Below are 22,984 nucleotides of genomic sequence, written 5' to 3' on the forward strand. Positions count from 1 at the left end.
GATGACTTTAGCAATGGGAAAGGGGCCGATGAAGTGGGGGGTGAGCTTGTGGGATTCCACCTCAAGGGGCAGGTATCGGGTTGAAAGCCCCACATGCTGTCCCTGGCGGTAACGTGGGGCCTTGGATCGATGGCGGTCAGCTTGACACTTGATCCTAGCAGAGGCACGGAGAAGGGCAGAGCAAGTGCTCCTCCACGTCCAATGACAACGACGGATGAATGCCTCGGCAGATGGAATGCCAACCTCCTCCTCCTGGGCAGGAAACAGTGGAGACTGTAGCCAAGGCAGCCCTCGAAAGGGTACAGACCGGTGGATGAGGACGGATGAGAGTTTATGGCGTACTCAGCCCACGGTAGCTGCTGACTCCACGCAGAGGGGTTCTGGGAGACCAGACACCACAATACGGTCTCCAGCTGGTGGTTGGCCCACTCAGTCTGGCCATTGGTTTGTGGGTAGAATCCTGAAGACAGAATCACAGAAGCACCCAGAATATTACAGAATGCCGTCCAGAAGTTGGAAGTGAATTGAGACTCGTCTGACACAACATCTACAAGTAAACCATGTAATTTTTTTAAAAATGCAGTACTAGTAATGTGGCTGTTTCTTTGGCAGAGGGGAGGTTAGGAAGGAATGAAGTGTACAGATTTGGAGAAACAATTGACTACTGTGAAAATGGTGGAGGAAGACCAGTGACAAAATCCAGGACAGTGTGGGACAAGGGTCTCTTGGGAATAGACGGGGGTTGTAACAGACCAGCGGGTGACCGGTTAGAGTTCTTGCCCTGAGCACAGACCGAGCAGGCTGAGACGAAGTTGCGGATGTCATCTTCCATGGAGGGCCACCAGAACCGCTGACTGATGAAGACTCAAGTACGCTTGGTCCAGGGTGACAGGACAATTGGGAAGAATGACCCCACTGCAATACCCTGTCAGCGGACGGAGCTGGGAACATAAACATGGTTAGTGGGGCATTGACTAGGGGCTGCCTCATTCTGTTGAGCAGCTTACACCATGGCTTCAATGTCCCATTGCACTGCACCCACCAGACAGTGAGCAGGGTGGATGACATCAAGTACCTCTGGAGTTTCGAAGGAAATCATTGGGAGGGGGCATCAGGTTTTCCATTCTTGAAACCGGGGCAGAAGGACAGAGCAAAATTGAATCTTGAGAAAAGCAGGGACCAGTGGGCTTGACGGGAGTTGAAACGCTTGGCTGTACGGATATATCCCAGATCCTTGTGATCAGTCCAGACTAAGAATGGTACCTTTGCTCCCTCCAGCCAATGCCTCCACTCCTCCAGAGCTAGCTTGACAGCCAGTAGCTCCTGGTTTCCAACATTGTAATTCCACTCCCTAGGAATGAGGTGGTGAGAGAAGAAGGGGCAGGGATGTACCTTCTCATCCTTGGCCGAGCGCTGAGAGAGAACAGCTCCTGCACCAATGTCAGACGCATCCCCCTCCACAATGAACTGCCGGTCGGTGTCGGGTTGAATCAGGATGGGAACAGAGGTGAAATGTTCCTTCAGGCAGAGAATGATTTTTCAGCAGCAGGGGACCAGGAGAATCTGACAGCCGATGAGGTAAGATCAGTTAGTGTTGCAGCCAGTGTACAGTGGTTTCTGAGGAAGCAGCGACAGAATTTAGCAAAGCCCAAGAAGCGTTGCAACTCCCAATGAGTCGCGGGTTGGGGCCATTCAAACACTGCTTTTAGCTTCTGTTGGTCATTCTGAATGGAACTGCCTGAAATTACATGCCCCAGGAAGGAGACGGTATTGCGATAAAGCTCACATTTCTCAGCCTTCAGAGAGCTGGTTCTCCAGAAGGCACTGGAAAACTCTACGGATGTGACCTGTGTGTTCAGCAAGGGACTCAGAAAAAAAAATCAAAACGTTGTTGAGATACACAAAAACAAATTGGTTCAGCCTGTCTCTGAGAACGTTATTTACCAGGGCTTGGAAGACGGCAGGGGCATTGGTGAGACCGAATGGAATAACCAGATACTTGTAATGGTCTAAGGTGGTGTTCAAGGCTGTCTTCTACTTGTCCCCTTTGTGGATGCTGACAAGATGATAGGTGTTACGGAGATTAAACTTGGTAAACTCGGTCCTACTGGTGAGCGCTTGGCTTTTACTGGGCAGGTGGAGATGAAGTGGCCTAGTTGGCCACAGACAGGAACAGGTGCTGATTCTTCTTTGTCTTTCAGTCAGTGCCAGGTGGGTACGGTCAACATGCACGACCTCGGGTTCTGGAACAGGAATTGTAGATGGAGGCAAATGGCAGGGCAATGTAGACTGACTAGGAGCTTGGAACTCACCCAGTGCCCCCAGGGACCCTCTGGAACCCATTCCTCTGTGGTGCAGCTGAAGGTGAACATCAACACGGATGGTCAAATCCCCCAGGGCTTCAAAGGTGGCAGAAAGGTTCTGGGTGACCAGATCATCTTTGAAGTCTTCAGAGAGGCCGTTGAGGAAGGCGTCGTACTGTGCCTCCGAGTTCCAGCCGCTGGAGGTGGCTAGGGTCCGGAATTCTATAGTGTACTCCGATACAGATCTGCACCCTGGTGTGTGTGCAGCATTTCACAGGCAGCATCTCTCTCATGTTTGGAGCAATCAAACACTTTTCTCATCTCCTCAAAATTACTGAAAACCAAGGCAGAAAGGGGAGCCTGCCTCCTGGATGGCTGTTCCTCACTCTCTTGCCCGACCAGACAGTTGAGTGATGACATAGGCTACCTTGGCTCGATCAGTCGGAAATGTTGTTGGTTGTAATTCAAATGTGAGGGTGCACTGGAATAGAAAAGAGCAGCAGGTACCGGGCTCACCCGAGTACTTCTCTGAAGGAGGCAGACAGGAGGAGCATGCAAGGATATGGAGGGCAGGGCAAAGATGCAGTCACAGAATGTTGATAGATGCTCTGGCACAGCTGGAGTTACTGAGTCTGGGCCACAAGGTCGGCTACAGTGGCAAAAAGCAACTCTACTGCCCCAAACACAGACTCCAGCTGGTTCTGGAGTCTCACCAGCATCACTCCCTGCTGTTCCATGGCAGCTCTCAGACAACCGGGCTCTGCTGGATCCATTCTTTCCAGATGGCACTGTCAGGATACTGGATCAGGGATCCAATCACAGACCCAGTACTGTGCACATAGTGATATTAACTGAGTAACAAATCCCAAGGTGCAAACAAAGTCAACATCAAAGATCAAAACATCCAGAGAAATCCAAAATCAGGAAACAGGCAGAGTCGATATTCAGACAGACAGAGTACAGATGCAAATACTGGAAAGGCTCAGGGAAATTCACTGGCACAATCTGCAACAAATAGGTGAAAACACAGGGCTGAAATACACTGAGCAATAAACAGAAAGGCAGATTATAGGTGGAGCACAATGAGACATGGGTGTCAGCAATACAGGTAATAATGAGAAACAGGTGAGAGATGGAGTACTCAGTGATACAGGGGCCGGAGTAGAGCAGGAGTGGGGACAGGAGCACATGGCAATACAAAACCACAGACTGACAGCTAGGGGGAAACACACAAAAAGCCAGAGTTCAACTGGAGGAACTGACAATCCCTCCTTTAATCAAGGCCTTTATCAGGACCACTAGTGCTGAGAACTGTCATATGAAATTAGAGCAGTAATTGAATAGACCTATTACTTTCCTCACTCCTCTTTATTTCACTGGGCAGGGCATGGAGATGATTGCTGAATGTCTGTCATCTGACATGTTCCTCCTCCCATGGGAAATGGTGTAGTCTAGGTACTGTCCGGTTTGCTTCCTAATCTGAGCCTCGTGTGGACTGATTTTAAACCCCTCATGTCGCGGATCTCTAAAACACAGGCTATAGTTCCTAAATGGCCTGCTTCATCTTCTGAAGCAATCGGTAGATCATCTACATATTGTAAGCTGGTCAACCAGTAGGGTGCTAGATTGAACTTTTCCATGACCTTATGAGAAAAGGCTGGGCTATTGTGGAATCCCTGGAGGAGTCTGGTCGAGGTATACTGCTGCCTGCCTAGGGTGAAGGCAAATGGGTCATGGGACTTGGGTGCTAAGGAGAGCCCCCAAAATCCATTAGTGATATGTAGGACTAAAAATAACTTTATGTTCTGGGGACAGGCCATTCAGGATTGTTGCAAGGCTCACCATGATGGGATGCAATCTCGGTTGGTATTATTAAGGATGGTATACTTTATTATTAACTGGTATGATCCTTCGGGCTTCTTCGCTGGCTTCTTCTCTAAGTGTTATAGTTCCTTCACTATACCCACTGTGTGGCTCCTCACTTCCCAAATCTATTATGGCAACTGCTTCCTTTAGGATGTCTATTCCAAGGATAATACCCTCAATATTTCGACTGACCCAGAAAACACACCGGAAGCTGTACTCCAGCAATCTTGCGTATTTGCGACTCACTTCTTTCTGCTTTCACTGTTTTCCCTCCTACACTCTAATATTGTATAAATAGCCTGTCAGGTCATTGGCAAGGATAGGTCAGTTATTGATACCAATGCCCCTGTGTCCACTAACATACCGCATTGCCGTCTCCCTAACAATGCTGTTGTGTACATCCGCGGGTCACCAGTTCAGGCATTGGGGGCCGCTGCCAGCTATTTTTCTGACCAAGAAGCCATCTTGACCAGCTCCATGACCTGATCGGCAGTCAGACTGGACAGACTGAGCCTTAATGGAGTGAATATAGCATGTCTTCCATGACATTTGCCTGTTTTATTCCCTTCTTCTGTTGACACGGCCTGCAACCATGTCCTGATAGGCGATAGCTGTGCCGTACCAACTCCTTTTCTGTTTTAATGCCTGGCCCAGTAGTCCTCTTCTAGGTGCCCCAGTTGCTGGCACACAAGGCCAACCCTCTGTGACGTCACAGTAGCTGCATCCACTATAGCCACAACACGATTTTGCTTGTGCTTTCTTTGGTCTTTCTCACCGGTCCACAAAACTATTGCAGAGTCGGTCAACCCCACTGCTATCCCTTAATCTAAACATCCTGGTGGGCTGAGCTCAGGCCTTCCTTCAGCATCTTTAGGAAGACTTGATTGTTCCTCCCTGGATTATCCAACCTGGAATACTCCTCATAACTCAATATTTACGTTCCGCGTAATCCATGGCTGTCTCATCAGCTCTTTGAATCACTGCCATTATTGTTCCCAGTTACTCTCACCTCTCTCCAGTCCTGCCTCACTCCCCCTTTAAAAGAGTGATATATTTTTTCATTACTAGTATTCCCAGTAGTTATCCATGTACCATCCCGCTCCCCCGGGACATCCTGTCCCACATATTCTTTGTGAATTTCGCTTTTACCAGAGCATGTATATCTTCAGGGTGCATCTGATGAATTTCAAACATTTCCTCACGATTACGCCAGAGTTCCAAATTCCTACATGTGACTTTCAGTGAGGGTAACTCTGACAAAATGTTCCATTACCCCCAAGGGTGAAGAGCTTATAAATGGCTGTAATCAGAGCCAAGAGCTGGCTCAGATTATCAGGGTTCTCGACCTGACCTTGTCTGACCTCAATCCTGAGAGATACATCTGGATAAAATCTCTCCCACTAATTCCCACACTTTGCAAATTATAAAAGACAGGTACCAGTTAACCAGCATGTACGTAAAAACTGTGGAGAATTTACTTCACAATCTACCACTTTTGAGCGCCTGAACTCATGATGTCTGCTGTATTCCTTTGCATTACACTTGCGAAACACCTATGCTGGGCTGCAGCTCCTGGAATGGGTATCAGCAACCCCGAATGGCATCCCAAACAGTCAGTAACCATCCTTCCCAACTGATGCCCCCGTCTCACCAGATTAACATGCAGAGTTTCGTCTCATATAAACACACACTACTTTTATATGTACCAGTTCAGCTCTCTGTGTTTGTGATACCCAGTGTTCCCGTGTACCACCTGCCCGAACAGAGCAAAGCGTGAGTGCTAATTTGAAAAATGCTCACCCACCTAGTCCGCTAAAATCGCTGGCCACACGATGGGTCAGGTGAAAGTATCCCACTCCTGACACCAAAAGTTGTTGCCTGAATGAAGTCACTGGAGGAAAGTGCTGGTAGATATGAAGCAGCCTCTTTATTCAACAGTGCAAGATACAGCAGACGTCATTTTGTGGCCCTTTCTGGCTGGCCCAACATGGGGCTTGATATCTTATGTGCTAAACCTCAAAGGACAATTCCATACTTACAATGCATTCACAACACTTACTACACACAAACTTCACACCTCCCGATTTGCAGCCACAACACAGACAACTAAATGAATTTTAATCAGTATTCTCTGGTCTGTGATACAAAGCTTTCAGGAACCTATTGTTCAGAGCTACATTTTAAATTAAATGTGCAATTTATATTCAGATTTGAAGATTTGTGGCTGACGTCATTTGCTTAATATATACCAAAACCAAAAATCACTCTAACAGATGTTGTATCTGGAGCTGTTTGTGACTTAAAGGGGCCCAACAGAGGGGTATTGGGCAATCATCCCCTAGTGGAGTAACTGAGTTATCATTCAGCCTTTCTTCCCAACCCTCATCATTAAACCAAGTACCCCCATCTCAAATATTCAGGTCATTGTCCAGTAAAAGAAGAGCCTGTACCTTCACTGTATCTGGTTGCTAATCAGCCCTTTGGGCCACTTCCTGTTGGCCAGACCTTGACAAAGTGACAGGCAATCTTGAAACTCATTCCCATTTCCTTAGCCCAGGTCTTCATCGACTGACGGCTTCTGCCGCGGTCTCATGCTTAAAATTCCCTATTTCCTCCGCTTAGCAAGAGGTTCTCTGGTTGTTGTTTATGGCGGTTACCAGCAACCAATAAGCCCCTCTCTGCCTCCCCTTCGTGACTTAGAACTCTTACCCCTTAGTATGGATATGAGAAGGTGTCCCATCTTTACCCCTTCGGGGCCCAGCTTTCCTGTACAATCCACTAGTGAAATATGGTGCATCAGCAAATAGTCCAGGCTGACAACATTCCCCAGCCCTCGCCTCCAGAGTTATCAGCCCACGCCAGTCCTCTGCATTCTTCCTTCTTACTCTGGTTCCTGAACATTTTTGCTTTCTATCACAGCGGTCAGGTCTTGCCGACTACACCAAAATAACGCCGAAAGAGTTGCAGATCCTGCCAGTAAAACAAAAGTTCTCCTTATCTATTTCAAAAACGTCGTTCATTCTGACAGACAAAGCAAGTATTAAAATACTTATCCAGATGTACTCATTCCTCCCCCCCCTCCCCATTGCAATACACTTCTTGCTCTGCCCGATCTATGGCGCTGTTCACAATCCAGCCAGTCATTGAGACCCCAGTCAACTCCCGCCTGGGCCTCTGACTGCTCTACTTTTATACAAACATTTGCAATAAGTTGACCAATACATTAGCACCAGTTCAAAACACCAAACCAATCATCACTTGCCACTTCCCCTGTGTTCACGTGATTTCCATGTTCTTGCTGTCACCATCGAAGCTTCTGCAAACACGTACACTGGGCGTCACAGTGATGGAGACATTTGACATGTACATTCGCCCACCCCTCACGATACAAGAACACTTCTCATTCTTCTGAACATAAAAGAACATAGAACTAATTTCACTGGCTACTCATGATAGGGCAGTTTTCAGGTACCTGCCTTGCCAATATGTCATTCCTTAAATGAGAGTGAAAATAGAACGCTACGTTTGACTTCTTCTCTATCTTGTACAGTTGTAAGAGTGCTTCTCTTTTTTTTTAAACATTATCCCCATGCAATAAAGGCCCATATGCCATTTTCCTTCTAACCACTTGCATGTTATATGTTCATGAATTGGAGTACCAAGGTGATTCTATACTTTGCTCATCTGCATTCTCTCTCTCCATTGAGAGAAATGCTCATGTTCTCACCTTAAACACTATTTGCTAAGTTTTTAACCAGCCACTCAACTCGGCTGTTTCCTGATGCAGAGTCCAAATGTCTTCAATGCACCGTATCTGCTCACCTATTTCTATATCATCAGCAAACCTAGATACTAGCATTCTACCTCCTCCTTTGGGTCATCAACAGTGAGGGGGAAGGAACTGATTCCTGGGCCACACTACTGGTTATGTCATTACAATTATTCCCATTCCGTTCTCTATGTCTTCATTTCACATAAAAACACTTTGCCAATACTATCAGGGCTTACCTTGTGCACCAAACTTTTAGGAAATCCAAATACATTACATCTACAGGTTTCTCTCTACAAGTATGTGAAGAGCAAGAGGATAAGACATGAGAGAATAGGACCAATCAAGTGTGACTGTAGAAAAGTGTGTATGGAACCGGAGGAAATAGCGGAGGTACTTAATGAATATTTCAGCATTCACTACAGAAAAGGATCTTGGCGATTGTAGGGATGACTTGCAGTGGACTGAAAAGTTGAGAATGTAGATATTAAGAAAGAGGATGTGCTTTTGGAAAGCATCAAGTTGGTAATTTGTTGGGACCGGATGAGATGTACCCCAGGCTGCTGTGGGAGGCGAGGGAGGAGATTGCTGAGCCTCTGGCGATGATCTTTGCATTATCAATGGGGACAGAGAGGTTCTGGAGGTTTGGAGGGTTGTGAATGTTGTTGCCTTATTCAAGAAAGGGAGTAGAGATAGCCCGGGAAATTATAGGCTAGTAAGCCTTACTTCAGTGGTTGGTAAGTTGATGGAGAAGATCCTGAGAGGCAGGATTTATGAACATTTGGAGAGGCATAATACGATTAGGCTTTGTCACAGGCAGGTCGTGCCTTACGAGCCTGACTGAATTTTTTGAGGATGTGACTAAACACATTGATGAAGGTAGAGTTGTAGATATAGTGTATATAGATTTTAGCAAAGCATTTGGTAAGGTACCCCATGCCAGGCTTATTGAGAAAGGAAGGAGGCATGGGATCCAAGGGGACATTGCTTTGTGGATCCAGAACTGGCTTGCCCACAGATGGCAAAGAATGGTTGTAGACAGGTCATATTCTGCATGAAGGCCGGTGACCAGTGATGTGGCTCTGGGATGTGTTCTGGGACCCCTACTCTTTGTGATTTTTATAAATGACCTGGATAACAAAGGTTGGGGGTGTTGTGGATAGTGTGGAGAGCTATCAGTGGTTACAATGGGACATTGATAGGATGCAAAACTGGGCTGAAAAGTAGCATATGGAGTTCAACCCAGATAAGTGTGAGGTGGTTCATTTTGATAGGTCAAATATGATGGCAGAATATAGTATTCATGGTGAGACCTTGGAAGTGTGGAGGATCAGAGGGATCTTGGGGTCAGAGTCCATAGGAAGCTCAAAGCTGCTATGCAGGTTGACTCTGTGGTTAAGAAGGTGCATGGTGTATTGGCCTTCATTAATCATGGGATTGAATTTAGGAGCTGAGAGGTAATGTTGCAGCTATATAGGACCCTGGTCAGATCCACTCAGAGTACTGTGCTCAATTCTGATTGCCCCACTACAGGAAGGATGTGGAAACCATAGAAAGGGTGCAGCGGAGATTTACAAGGATGTTTCCTGGATTGGGGAGCATGCCTTATGAGAATAGGTTGAGTGAATGTGGTGTTTTCTCCTTGGAGCAATGGAGGATGAGAAGTAACCTGATAGAGGTGTACAAGATAATTAGAGGCATTGATTGTGTGGCTGGTCAGAGACTTTTCCCCAGGGCTGAAATGGCTAGCATGAGAGGGCATAGTTTTAAGGTGCTGGGAAGTAGGTACAGAGGAGATGTCAAATGGAGTTTTTTTACGCAGAGAATGAGTGTGTGGAATGGGCTGCCAGCGGCAGTGGTGGAGGTGGAAATGATAGGTTCTTTTAAGAGACTCCTGGATGGCTACAGGGAGCTTGGAAAAATAGAGGGCTATGGGTAAACCTAGGCATTTCTAAGGTATGGACATGTTCGGCAGTTTTATGGGCCAAAGGGTCTGTATTGTGCTGTATGTTTTCTATCTTCTATCTTCTATGTAATATGTGTTACACTTTTGGAGAAGTTGAGAAAATATGTCAAAAATGCTTTCCCTTTCATAAAATCATACTTCCTTGGTTTGAATACATTAATCCTTTCTCAATGACTAGCTATGTCTTCTTTGATATAGATTTTACCATGTTCCCCCTACTGATACCAAGCTCACTAGTCTTTGGTTTCTCAAAGGATCGAGGGTTGGGCAATCTGGTTGTCTTTGCAACGATGGTGATAATTTGCTGCAACCCATATGTTAGTGATAGTACTTGTCAACTGAGGTGTTTCAAAAATTGCTTCATATGGACTTTCAAGGCTTGCTAGGTCATTTGGTGAGAAATTAAGGTTCAAATGTGTTAGTGTAGAACTGAAACAGGCCAAGTATGAATGGATGTTTCTTTACCAGTGGAATATTTGCATTTCACCTTGATTTCAACTTTAGGATTTGAATATGTTCTTTGGATTATTATTAACAAGCAAGCACATCTTTTTCTGATTCCTTAGACTCTATTATTTTGTCATATCTGTGGAAGAATAAGCGTTCTAGAATTAATAAAGTTTATCTCCAAAAATCTAAAAAAGAGGGTAGCATGGCTTTACCTAACTTTTGTTTATATTATTGGGCAGCCAATATACGTTGTGCTACCTTTTGGTCTTTTTTCCATGGCCAACCCGAGTGCCCTAATTGGGTGGCAATGGAGTTGAGTTCCACTAATGATTTATCTATTTTTGCACTTCTTGGCTCTGTACTCCCTAGTAGTTTGTCCAGATTAATTGTTAGACACACTTTGCGTATATGGGCACAGTTTAGGAAATGTTATGGTTTCTATGGTTTTTCCTTTTCTAGCCCTATCTTACATAATCACTTTTTTTTTTACCTACTATGTATGATTCAACATTCCATGATTGGAATAGGAAGGGCATTAGACATTTTGAAGATCTTTTTATTGATAATCGCTTCACATCTTTTCAACAGCTCTCTGCTAAGTTCAATCTGCCTAATGCTCATTTATTTTAGATATCTCCAAATTATACACTTTATTAATCTTTTAATTCCTAACTTCCCTGAAATGCCTGAGGAAAATGTTATGGATTTATTTCTTTCTATTAATCTACTGGGTAAAGGTTTAATATCATTTATTCGTGATAAATTAGCATTCTTACGGCGTGCCCCTGCGGATAAAATTAGAATGGCTTGGGAGCATGATTTAAATATCTCCTTATCTGATGAGACTTGGGACTCGATTCTCAAATCGGTTAATTCAACCTTTCTTTGTGCTCGCCATTGCCTTTTACAGTTTAAGATTGTTCATAGAGCCCATATGTCTAAATCTAAACTATCTCGATTTTACCTTAATATTAGTCCTCTTTGTGATAAATGCAAAAGGGGTGAGGCCTCTCTTATTCATATGTACTGGTTCTGTTCTAGCTTGGAGAAATTTTGGAAAGATGTCTTCATAACTTTATCTTATATTCTGAATCACCACCTAGAACCTAACCCTTTAATTGCTTTGTTCGGTTTCTGGGGTGAGACAGATTTACGTCTGAGTTCAACTAAGTGTCGAATATTATCTTTTGCCTCTCTCCTGGCTAGACGTTTAATCCTCCTTAGATGGAGAGATGTTGCCCCGCCCACGCATGCTCAATGGCTTAATGATATTATGTCCTGCTTAGACCTTGAAAAAATTCATTATTCAGTTCTTAATTTGGATATAAAGTTCCATAAGGTCTGGGGACCTTTTATTGAGTACTTTCATAACCTTCCTCTTAACTAAGGTTTTTTTTTCAGTCCCTTGCTTTCAGCTCCTTTTTTTTTTGGTAGTAGGCATTATTATCTTCTGTTTGTGAGTGTATTTACAGTTTTGGGGGTTTGAATGTCCTGATTTGTATTCTCTATATTGTGTTGTGGTTGGTCTGGAGTTTTTTTTGTTGCGGGGCTTGGGGAGGATACTAATTTTACATGTCTTCAATTTGGGTGCTTTCTCAATTATCTTTTTTTTGTATTATATTATTGTATGTTTACTTTTGCACTGTATTAATGTTCTTCATTTTGATTTGTTTTTTTTTTCTATCTGTAGCGATGTAGAAAATGCATAAGAAAACTAATTAACAAGCAAGCACTATGTTATTATTACTATCTACCAATAATAGATAGAAAACTGCTCAGCACAGACTTGGTGATATAAATTCAGGTTCTTCAACTTAATTGTTACACAGTTCAACAAGGCATGAGTTCAGTGACCAGTCTTCAGAGAGAGAACTATCTGCTGAAGGAGGAGCTATCTCGCATGGAAGACCAATTGGCACAGAGCCATGCCGAGCACGATGAGCTGGTTATCAAGTTCCGCGCAGTCAACGAGCGAGTAAGTAGAATCTGATGTAATTTGATATGTAGGAGCGGCTTGGAGCCAGCATCCAGTAAATGAGAGCTGCAGTGTTTACTTTCAGTGGCATCTACACCTACTATTATCAATTTTGATAACATGATAAATGTTTAAGCTGACACCTTTCACAGTGGCAGTTACACCTGCTGAGAAATTTCATTTTTGATGCAGTGGATAATTTTCTTCTTACTTGAGCAATCCCTCATGACTACAAATGAATTGTTTCAGGTTCTCTGGGTTCTGCGGTGATATGAGTCCTATATCGGAACTCTAGATCTGCAATAGGTGAAGCAGGAGTTGGCCAAATATGTTGGTCAGCAGATGGGTATTCTGTGAGGCAGTCCACTCTTTCTGCTACTTATGTAGGGCTCAAGAGGTTCCCAATACTATCCCAACTGTTCTTTCTCCATTTGTAATTCTTATTGACAAGAGGTTCCTAGCAATCAGTAGGAATTATATTTCTTTAAGAACACTTGGAGCGCAGCCATAAGTATTTTTGTCAACCTCCTCCCATAACAGAACTCAGAAGGGAATGAGTGTTTTAAGACTTTGGTGTTGGCCATGGAGTGATGTGACCAGCCTGAGTGTAACTGAGAGCTCAATACTGGGGATGGGGAATGTTAGTCAGAGGGGAGGACACTGATCTCACTTACTCTTTCAGTGAATTTGGAGGTTTTTACAGAGACAACACATGGGATTTTCCAGTGGCTTGAGATGCATGCCAAGTATCAGAAGCACATAAAAGAGTAGGGATCATTGTAATTTGCTATTTGGTAGACCACGAGTTTTCTGCCAGGTCTGAGCTTTAGCTCTTCAGCTAATTTTTCCTCAATTGCCTACTGGTGGTCTGAAGGCAGTGCTGATCTTCATCATCAATGTCCACATTTGTCAAGAGGTGGCGCCCAAGATATGAGAACAAATCTACATTTCCTAGGTTTCCACTGTCGTGCTTCATTAGATACTATATCCTAGCTGCAGTGGTGTGAAGAGATAACACACTTACTGTTGCTGAAACTAAAGTTATTTTGTTCACATAGAGGATTGAGCGACTGAACAACTCTTCTGAAACTTTGACAAGCATTCTGTATTATTTGTGCCTCAACACATCCTGGTTGAATTATTCTGGAACTCCATTATACTTACTGTTCCAGCACAGAGTATTTCCAGCCTGAGTAAAGACTGTCTTCTATCTTCTTGCCAAGATCAATCTCCATGTTTTATCAACCTAACCTTTACCCAGTGTTATTCAAAGACCAAACTGACATTCATAAACCCTACCTTGGTCTCCCTTCTGTAGTTCGGCAGCAATGCATGTCACCTGCTCTTTCAGGCCCCCATGCTTCAACTCTATCTGCGGCAACACGTAAGATGCTTGGATCACTCGGTACCCGATGCTGCCTGTTCATCTGAAATTTTACAGCATTTTGTGCATTGCTCCTGATTCTAGCAGCTGTGGTCTCCTGCTACAGTTGGAAGCTCTCACCTGGTCCAAAAGGGCAACAATGCTCAAGAAGAGCAGGGTGAGCGGCCTTAACGACTATCATCCAGTAGCACTCACATCCATGGTAATTAAGTGCCTTGTGAGGCTGGTTATTCCTGTCTCAGCAAGGACCTAGATCTACTGCAAATTGCTTATCATCACAATAGGTTTATGGCAGATGCAATCTCACTGCCCCAGTGGCTGCGATTATAACTAATAATCAAAAGTCTCCTTATTTTAGATTATATAGTGGAACCCGTCAGGATTGTCCTCTCAGTCCTTTATTATTTAATTTGGTTTCAGAACCACTTGCTCTTGCTCTTAGTGATTCTAATTCTGTACAGGGTATTAAGAGAGGGGATAAATTACATAAGGTTTTGTTATATGAGGATGATTTATTTGTTTACATTTCAGACCCTAGGAAATCTATTCCCTTTATGTTATCCATATTTACTGAATTTAGTATTTTTTCTGGATATAAACTAAACTTACATAAAAGTGAATTATTTCCTATTAATAATTACTCTGATTATTATGATCAAATACATTTTAATATTGCTAAAAATTATTTTAATTACCTTGGTATTAAAATTACTAAAAATTTTAAAGACCTATATAAATATAATTTCCTTCCTCTAATTGAATATACACAACAAACATTTTCCAAATTGTCACCTATGTCGATGCCATTAATTGGTTGAATAAATGCTATAAAAATGGTAATTTTACTGAAATGTTTATATACATTTCAAGTGGTTCCATCCTTTGTCCCAAAAATGTTTTTTGATAGAATAGATTCCATGATCCTGTCATACATTTGGAATAATAAAAGCTCCAGAGTGAATAAATCTTTATTGCAAAAATCAAAAAAAGAGGGAGGACTGGTGTTACCAAACTTTAGATTTTATTATTGGGCAATTAATATTTGTTATGTCACCTTTTGGATTCATGGTATAGATAACCAGGATTGTCCTTCATGGTTACATGTGGAGGAGAATTCAGTAAGGGGGTTTTCTTTAGCTTCTTTACTAAGAGCTCCTCTTCCTTTGTTGTTCTCCAGGATAGGTAGACAAGGTCTTAGTCCTATTGTTAAACATACGTTAAAAATTTGGTTTTAGTTTTGCAGATTTTTTGATTTAAGTAACTTTGTACTCTCTAGTAATATCTATTTTAACTTTTTCTTTAAACCATCAACTCTGGATAAGGCTTTTTTAAGATGGAGAACTAAGGGAATAAAAACTTTTTTAGATTTGTTTTTAGAGGACTGTTTAATGTCTTTTTCACAGCTAGTGGATAAATATGATATATCTAATGCACATTATTTTAGATACTTACAAGTTAGGAATTTTTTATGTGATTTTTTTACCGAATTATCCACTTGTTCATTTACCAAATATGATACATGCTATTTTTCAGCTTAAACCATTTCAAAAATGATTGATAGCCATTATATATAAATAGTTAATAAATGCACATATGATACCCAATGATAAGGTTAAATGTGCTTGGGAAATGGAACCTCAGGATTCACTTTCAGATGATCAATGGAATAAAATTTATTATTTAGTTAATAATTCATCTGTCTGCACATGTCACTCCCTAATTCAGTTTAAGATAGTGCACAGGGCACATCAAAAGACAAACTAGCGCATATTTTTTCTAATATAAGTCCCACCTGTGACAGATGTGACGCTGAGGTGGCTACTCTAATTCATACGTTTTGGTCCTGTGCAAAGTTAAATAATTTTTGGAGGGATGTTTTTAGAATGTTATCAAAAGTCATAGGTGTAGACTTACAACCTAATTCACTTACGGCAATCTTTGGATTATTCAAAAGGAAGCAAGAAGTGTTCCTGTTTCTGCTCAACATGTGATAGCCTCTTCAACTTTATTGGCCAGGAGAGCTATCTTGTTATACTGGAAGGATTCTAATCTGCCTACGGTTTTTCTTTGGCTCTCCTCCATTATGTCCTGTTTAAGTTTGGAGAAAATTAGAAGCCAGACATTTGATACATCTTTTAAATTTGAGCAAACCTGGCGACCTTTAATTCAATATTTTCATATGATCTTTTTTTTTCTTTTTTTTCAGGTAAAAACTCTTTCTTTTTGTTCTCTTTTTTCCCTCTTAATCTGCGAAGATTCAGAGCTGACCAGAAGGATGTTTTCTTTTTTTTGTGATTTTATCCTTTTTATCCTCAAATGGACTGCCCAGTCTCTTTTTTATTTTAGTTTAGTTTTTTTTGGGGGGAGTTTTATAAAAAAAATCCAGTCTTTTTTTTGTATGAATTGCCAAGAAGAGTTATGGTTCTTTGTTTATACACAATAGCTTAATTTTACATTTACATGACTTTGACAGCATACATCTCTTTCATTGTTTGTACATTTATTGCATTTTGTATTTGATATAACTTCTCCTCTGATTTGTATCTGTTCATTTTTTTTAAAAAAATCAATAAAAAAGATTGAAAATGAAATGACTTCCTAATCAGAAGACCCACAATCTGTGTGGATCAGAAACATCTCCATCTTGCTGACAATCAGCACTGGTGCACCTCAAGGATGTGAGCTTAGCCCATTGCTCTACTCTCAGACTATGAGGGACACACTCGATTCAGGAACAGCTTCTTCCTCTCTGCCATTCAACTCCAGAAAGGACATTGAGCTAAGGAACATTACTTCACTACGTTTTATTTTTTATTTTTGCAGTACTTATTTAAATTAACTAATTAAATGTATATACTTACTGCAATTCAAGGATTTTTTTCTATTATTATGTATTGCATTGTACTGCTGCTGCAAAGACAACACATTTCACAACATATGCTGATGATATAAAGACTGATTTTGATTCTCTTGCACTGAAAGTTAGCCCCATTACCTTTCTACCTTGGTTCATCTCTTTCAAAGGTCTTTTTAAAAACCTTTATCTCTGAATAGTCTGCATTCCTCTTCCATGTGTTGTTTAATTACATCACAGAGGTTAAAAGCTATCCAAGCTGTGGCAGCAAACCTTGATGCAAAATTATTCAATGTAGGTCCTAGATGTTGCCAGCAGAGGGCAGTATTCACTCAGCAGTCTTACTCCTTAGTATCCTCAAGGCTGACATATCTAAATAGTTTGAAACAAAGAACAAACTCCTGTAATAATTTCTCCTTTGGCTCCTCCCACTTCCTTCAAGCAAAAGGTGTCGCGTGTTTCCCATCTAAGCCTGCCTTTTTGCCGGCTATGTGAAACACTCTGTTCCGAGGATGCACTGGTATCCATTCCCCCACTTTTCCAATGCTACACTGATAACTGCGTTAGTGCTGCTTCCTGCACCCATGGCGAGCTCATTGACTTCATCAACTTTGCCTCCAACTTCTACTCTTGTCCTCAAATTTACCTGGTCCATTTCCAACTCCTTCCCCCCACCCCCCACCACCTTTTTCAATCTCAATCTCACTGTATCTCTGGAGACAGTGTACATATTGGTGTCATTTATAATACCCACTGATTCTCACAGCTACCTGGACTAAACACTTTCCCACCCTGTTACTTGTAAAACCGCCATCTACTTCTCTCAATTCCTCCTTCTCTGCCGCATCTGCTCTCAGGATGAGGCTTTCCATTTTAGACTGAAGGAGATGTCCTCCTCTTTCAAAGAAAGAGGCTTCCCGTCCTCCACTGTCAATGTTGCCCTCAATCTCATCTCTTCCATTTCACACATGTCTGATCTTGCCCCATCCTCCCACCACCTTACCAGGGATAGGGTTCCTCTTGTCCTCACCTACCACTCCACCAGCCTCCATGCCCAGCACATAATTCTCTGGAACTTCTGCCATCTCCAACAGGATCCCACCACCAAACACATCTTTCCTTTGCCCCCACTTTCTGCTTTCGGCAGGGATCACTCCCTATGCGACTGTCTTGTCTATTCAACCCTCCTCATTGGGTCTCCCTCCTGGCACTTATCCTTGCAAGCAGAACAAGTATTATATCTACCCCTACACCTCCTCCCTCACTACCATTTAGGGCCCCAAACATTTCTTCCAGCTGAGGTGACACTTCATCTTGAGTCTGTTGGGGTCCTATACTAGGTCTGGTGCTCTTGGTGTGGTCTGTATATCAGTGAGACCCAGCATAGATTGGAAATTCTGTTTTGCCAAGCAACTACACTCCGTTCCCCAGAAGAAGGGGGATCTCCCAGTGGCCACCCATTTTAATTCCACTTCCCTTTCCCATTCCAATATGACATTCCATGGCCTCCTGTACTGTCGCGATGAATTCACCCTCAGGTTGGAGGAACAACACTTTATATTCTGTTTGGGTAGCCTCCAACCTGATGGCATGAACATTGATTTCTCAAACTTCTGGTAACGCACTCCACTTCAACATTCCCCATCCCCTTTCCCTCTCCTGCCTGTCCATCGCCTCCCTCTGGTTCTCCTCCCTCCTCTCTTTCTTCCATGGCCTTCTGTTCTCTCCTATCAGGCTCCCCCAACTCCAGCCCTGTATCTCTTTCACCAATCAACTTCCCAGCTCTTTACTTCGTTCCTCCCTCTCCCAGTATCACCTAACACCTTTTGTTACTTCCTTCCCTCCCCTCGACCTTTTAACTCTACTCCTCATCTTTTTTTCTCTAGTCCTGCTGAAGAGTCTTGGACTGAAACATCGACTGTACTTTTTTTTCATAGATGCTGCCCAGCCAGCTGAGTTCCTCCAGCACTTTGTATGTGTTGCTAGGATTTCCAGCCATCTGCAGATTTTCTTTTGTTTCTATAATACCACAAATTTTTGCAATCTCTGAAAGATGTGTTGCCTCATCTAGTAAATTCGACAACAGACAGCAAACATTACTCATCATTTTGAATATGAACACTGTGGTCCAAATTCCCCATTGGGTCTATGCAGGCTCACAGAACAATCCTCTTGCCCATTAATTTTCCTTGAAACTTATTTTTTTCCACAAAGTCCTCAACTCCCTCCAGATTCCACTTACACACCTGGGGCAATTTCCAATGGCTGATTAACCTACCAGCCTGCACAAGTTTGGGATGTGGGAGGCAAAACACGCAGTCACTGGAGAACATGTAAACTTCACCGTATAGCATCTGAGATTAGGATTGAAGGTGGGTCTCTGGCTCAGTGTTCACAGTGGGGTGGTCAACAGACGGGAAGGATGAGGCAAACAACTGGTCAAAGAGAAGAGCTTTTAAATCATCCTACAGCAGGGGTGTGGAGTTAGATAGTAATTACAAAGGTAGATATAATTTCGAAAGATTGGAAAATTAAGGGTTTTGGTGAATTGGCACAAAAGTGATTAGATAAATGAGAATCAGAATCAGGTTTACTATCCCTAACATACTTTGTGAAATTTGTTGTTTTGTGGCAGCAATTTAGTGCAAGACATGAAATTATTGTAAGTGCCAAAAAAACAAATAATGCAAAAGATGAGTAATGAAGTAGTGTCCGTACATTCAAGAAACATTCAGAGAGCTGATGGCGGAGCGGAAGAAGCTGTTGCTAAAATATTGCACAACACACACAAAATGCTGGTGGAACACAGCAGGCCAGGCAACATCTAAAGGGAAAAGCATTGTCGAAGTTTTGGGCCGAAACCCTTCGTCAGGACTAACTGAAAGGAAAGATAGTAAGAGATTTGGAAGTAGGAGGGGGAGGGGAAAATGCAAAATGATAGGGAAAGACAGGAGGGGGTGGGATGAAGCTGAGAGCTGGAAAGGTGATTGGCAAAAGGGATACAGAGCTAGAGAAGGGAAAGGATCATGGGACGGAAGGCCTAGGGAGAAAGAAAGGGGGAGGGGAGCACCACCCCACCAGCCTCTGGGTCCAACATATAATTCTCCGTAACTTACACCACCTCCAACGGGATCCCCCTAACAAGCACATCTTTCCCTCCCCCACTCTTTCTGCTTTCCGCGACTCCCTTGTCCATTTATCTCCCCCCACCCCCATCACTCAGGTTGGAGGAACAACACCTTATATACCGGCTGGGTAGCCTCCAACCTGATGGTATGAACATTGACTTCTCTAACTTCTGTTAATGCCCCTCCTCCCCTTGTTACCCCATCCCTGATATAGTTAGCTTTTTTCCCTCCTCCTCCTTTTTTTTCTCTCTTTCTGCCCATCACTCTGCATGTTCTCCATCCCCTCTGGTGCTCCCCTCCCCCTTTCTTTCTCCCTAGGCCTCCCATCCCATGATCCTTTCCCTTCTCTAGCTCTGTATCCCTTTTGCCAATCACCTTTCCGGCTCTCAGCTTCACCCCAACCCCTCTGGTCTTCTCCTATCATTTTGCATTTTCCCCTCCCCCTCCTACTTTCAGTTAGTCCTGACGAACTAACTGTTTGTCAGTATCTTTCCTTTCAGTTAGTCTTGACGAAGGGTCTCAGCCTGAAGCATTGAGAGTGCTTCTCCCTATAGATGCTGCCTGGCCTGCTGCGTTCCACCAGCATTTTGAGTGTGTTGCTTGAATTTCCAGCATCTGCAGACTTCCTTGTGTTTGCCTGTTAAAATATTGAGTGTGGGTCTTCAGCTCCTGTACCTCCTTCCCAAAGATAATAAGATGAAGAGGGCATGTTCTGGATAGTGAGTGTCTTTAATAACCATATAACATATAACAATCACAGCACGGAAACAGACCATCTTGGCCCTCCTAGTCCATGCCGAACCCTTAATCTCACCTAGTCCCACCTACCCGCACTCAGCCCATAACCCTCCACTCCTTTCCTGTCCATATACCTATCCAATTTTACCTTAAATGACACAACTGAACTGGCCTCTACTACTTCTACAGGAAGCTCATTCCACACAGCTATCACTCTTTGAGTAAAGAAATACCCCCTCGTGTTTCCCTTAAACTTCTGCCCCCTAACTCTCAAATCATGTCCTCTAGTTTGAATCTCTCCTACTCTCAATGGAAACAGCCTGTTCACGTCAACTCTATCTATCCCTCTCAAAATTATAAATACCTCGATCAAATCCCCCCTCAACCTTCTACGCTCCAATGAATAGAGACCTAACTTGTTCAACCTTTCTCTGTAACTTAATTGCTGAAACCCAGGTAACATCCTAGTAAATTGTCTCTGCAGTCTCTCTAATTTATTGATATCTTTCCTGTAATTCGGTGACCAGAACTGCACACAATATTCCAAATTTGGCCTTACCAATGCCTTGTACAACTTTAGCATTACATCCCAACTTCTGTACTCAATGCTTTGATTTATAAAGGCCAGCGTTCCAAAAGCCCTCTTCACCACCCTATCTACATGAGACTCCACTTTCAGGGAACTATGCACAGTTATTCCTAGATCTCTCTGTTCCTCTGCATTCCTCAATGCCCTACCATTTACCCTGTATGTTCTATTTGGATTATTCCTGCCAAAATGTAGAACCTCACACTTCTCAGCATTAAACTCCATCTGCCAACGTTCAGCCCATTCTTCTAACCGGCATAAATCTCCCTGCAAGCTTTGAAAATCCACCTCATTATCCACAACACCTCCTACCTTAGTATCATCGGCATACTTACTAATCCAATTTACCACCCCATCATCCAGATCATTTATGTACATTACAAACAACATTGGGCCCAAAACAGATCCCTGAGGCACCCCGCTAGTCACCGGCCTCCATCCCGATAAACAATTATCCACCACTACTCTCTGGCATCTCCCATCTAGCCACTGTTGAATCCATTTTATTACTCCAGCATTAATACCTAACGACTGAACCATCTTAACTAACCTTCCATGTGGAACTTTGTCAAAGGCTTTGCTGAAGTCCATATAGACTACATCCACTGCCTTACCCTCGTCAACATTCCTCGTAATTTCTTCAAAAAATTCAATAAGGTTTGTCAAACATGACCTTCCACGCACAAATCCATGCTGGCTACTTCTAATCAGATCCCGTCTATCCAGATAATTATAAATACTATCTCTAAGAATACTTTCCATTAATTTACCCACCACTGATGTCAAACTGACAGGTCTATAATTGCTAGGCTTCCTTCTAGAACCCTTTTTAAACAATAGAACCACATGAGCAATACGCCAATACTCCGGCACAATCCCCATTTCTAATGACATATTAAAGATCTCTGTCAGAGCTCCTGCTATTTCTACACAAACTTCCCTCAAGGTCCTGGGGAATATCCTGTCAGGACCCGGAGATTTATCCACTTTTAAATTTCATAAAAGCGCTAGTACCTCCACCTCTTTAATTGTCATAGGTTCCATGAAGGATGCAAGGCTCTTGAAGGTAGCCTTGATGGCAAAGGGAGTTCAAGATTCAGAGTTTGAGGTAAAGTAATGTTCAAAGTACGTATATATCACTATATCCTACCCTAAGATTTACTTTCTTGCTGGCATTCACAGAAGAAACACAATGGAACCAATGAAAAAACACATAACAAAGACCAACAACTAACCAAAAACCAAAAACAACAACAGTGCAATTGCAAATAAATAAATAATGCTTAGGTGTCAGGGGTCATGAGGTGTGTGAAGTGAAGAGATTGTGGAGGCATTAGTAGTGATTTTTCAAGAATCACTAGATTCTGGATGGATCTGGAAGATTGGAAGTTTGCAAATGTCACTCTCCTCTTCAAGAAGGGAGGGAGGCAAAAGAAAGGAAACTATAGGCCAGTTAGTCTGTTCTCAGTGGTGGGAAGATGTTGGAGTTGATTATTAAGGATGAGGGCTCAGGGTGCCTGGAGGCACATGATAAAATAGGCCATAGTCAGCATAGTTTCCTCAAAGGACAATCTTGCCTGACAAATCTGTTAGAATTCTTTGAAGTAGTAACAAGCAGGATAGACAAAGGAGAATCAGTTGATGTTGTGTACTTGGATCTTCAGAAGGCCTTCGCCACGATGCCACACATGAGATTGCTTAACAAGCTACAAGCCCATGATATTCCAGGAAAGATTCTAGCATGGATAAAGCAGTGGCTGATTGACAGAAGGCAAAGAGTGGGAACAGAGGGAGCCTTTTCTGACTGGCTGCTGGTGCTTGGTAGTGTTCCACACATGTCTGTGTTAGGACTGATACTTTTTACGTTATATGTCAGTGATTTGGATGATGTAATTGACAGCTTTGTTACAAAGTTTGCAGATAATTTGAAGATAGGTGAGAGGCAGGTAGCCTTGAGGAAGT

General features: G+C 42.8%; 1 protein-coding gene across 3 annotated transcripts in view; it reads left to right on the top strand.

Moving 5' to 3' along the window:
• crocc2 (ciliary rootlet coiled-coil, rootletin family member 2) overlaps window positions 1–22,984 on the top strand; it is a 356,976-nt gene that overhangs the window by 36,392 nt on the left and 297,600 nt on the right. For all 3 annotated transcript variants that reach the window (XM_059950227.1, XM_059950236.1, XM_059950243.1), the window contains exon 3: window positions 12,184–12,329. In XM_059950227.1, the coding sequence (XP_059806210.1) occupies window positions 12,184–12,329 (146 nt within the window). The remainder of the gene's footprint in view (window positions 1–12,183; window positions 12,330–22,984) is intronic.

Source organism: Hypanus sabinus, chromosome 2 (genome assembly GCF_030144855.1).
Source record: "Hypanus sabinus isolate sHypSab1 chromosome 2, sHypSab1.hap1, whole genome shotgun sequence".
NCBI classification, from domain to species: Eukaryota; Metazoa; Chordata; class Chondrichthyes; order Myliobatiformes; family Dasyatidae; genus Hypanus; species Hypanus sabinus.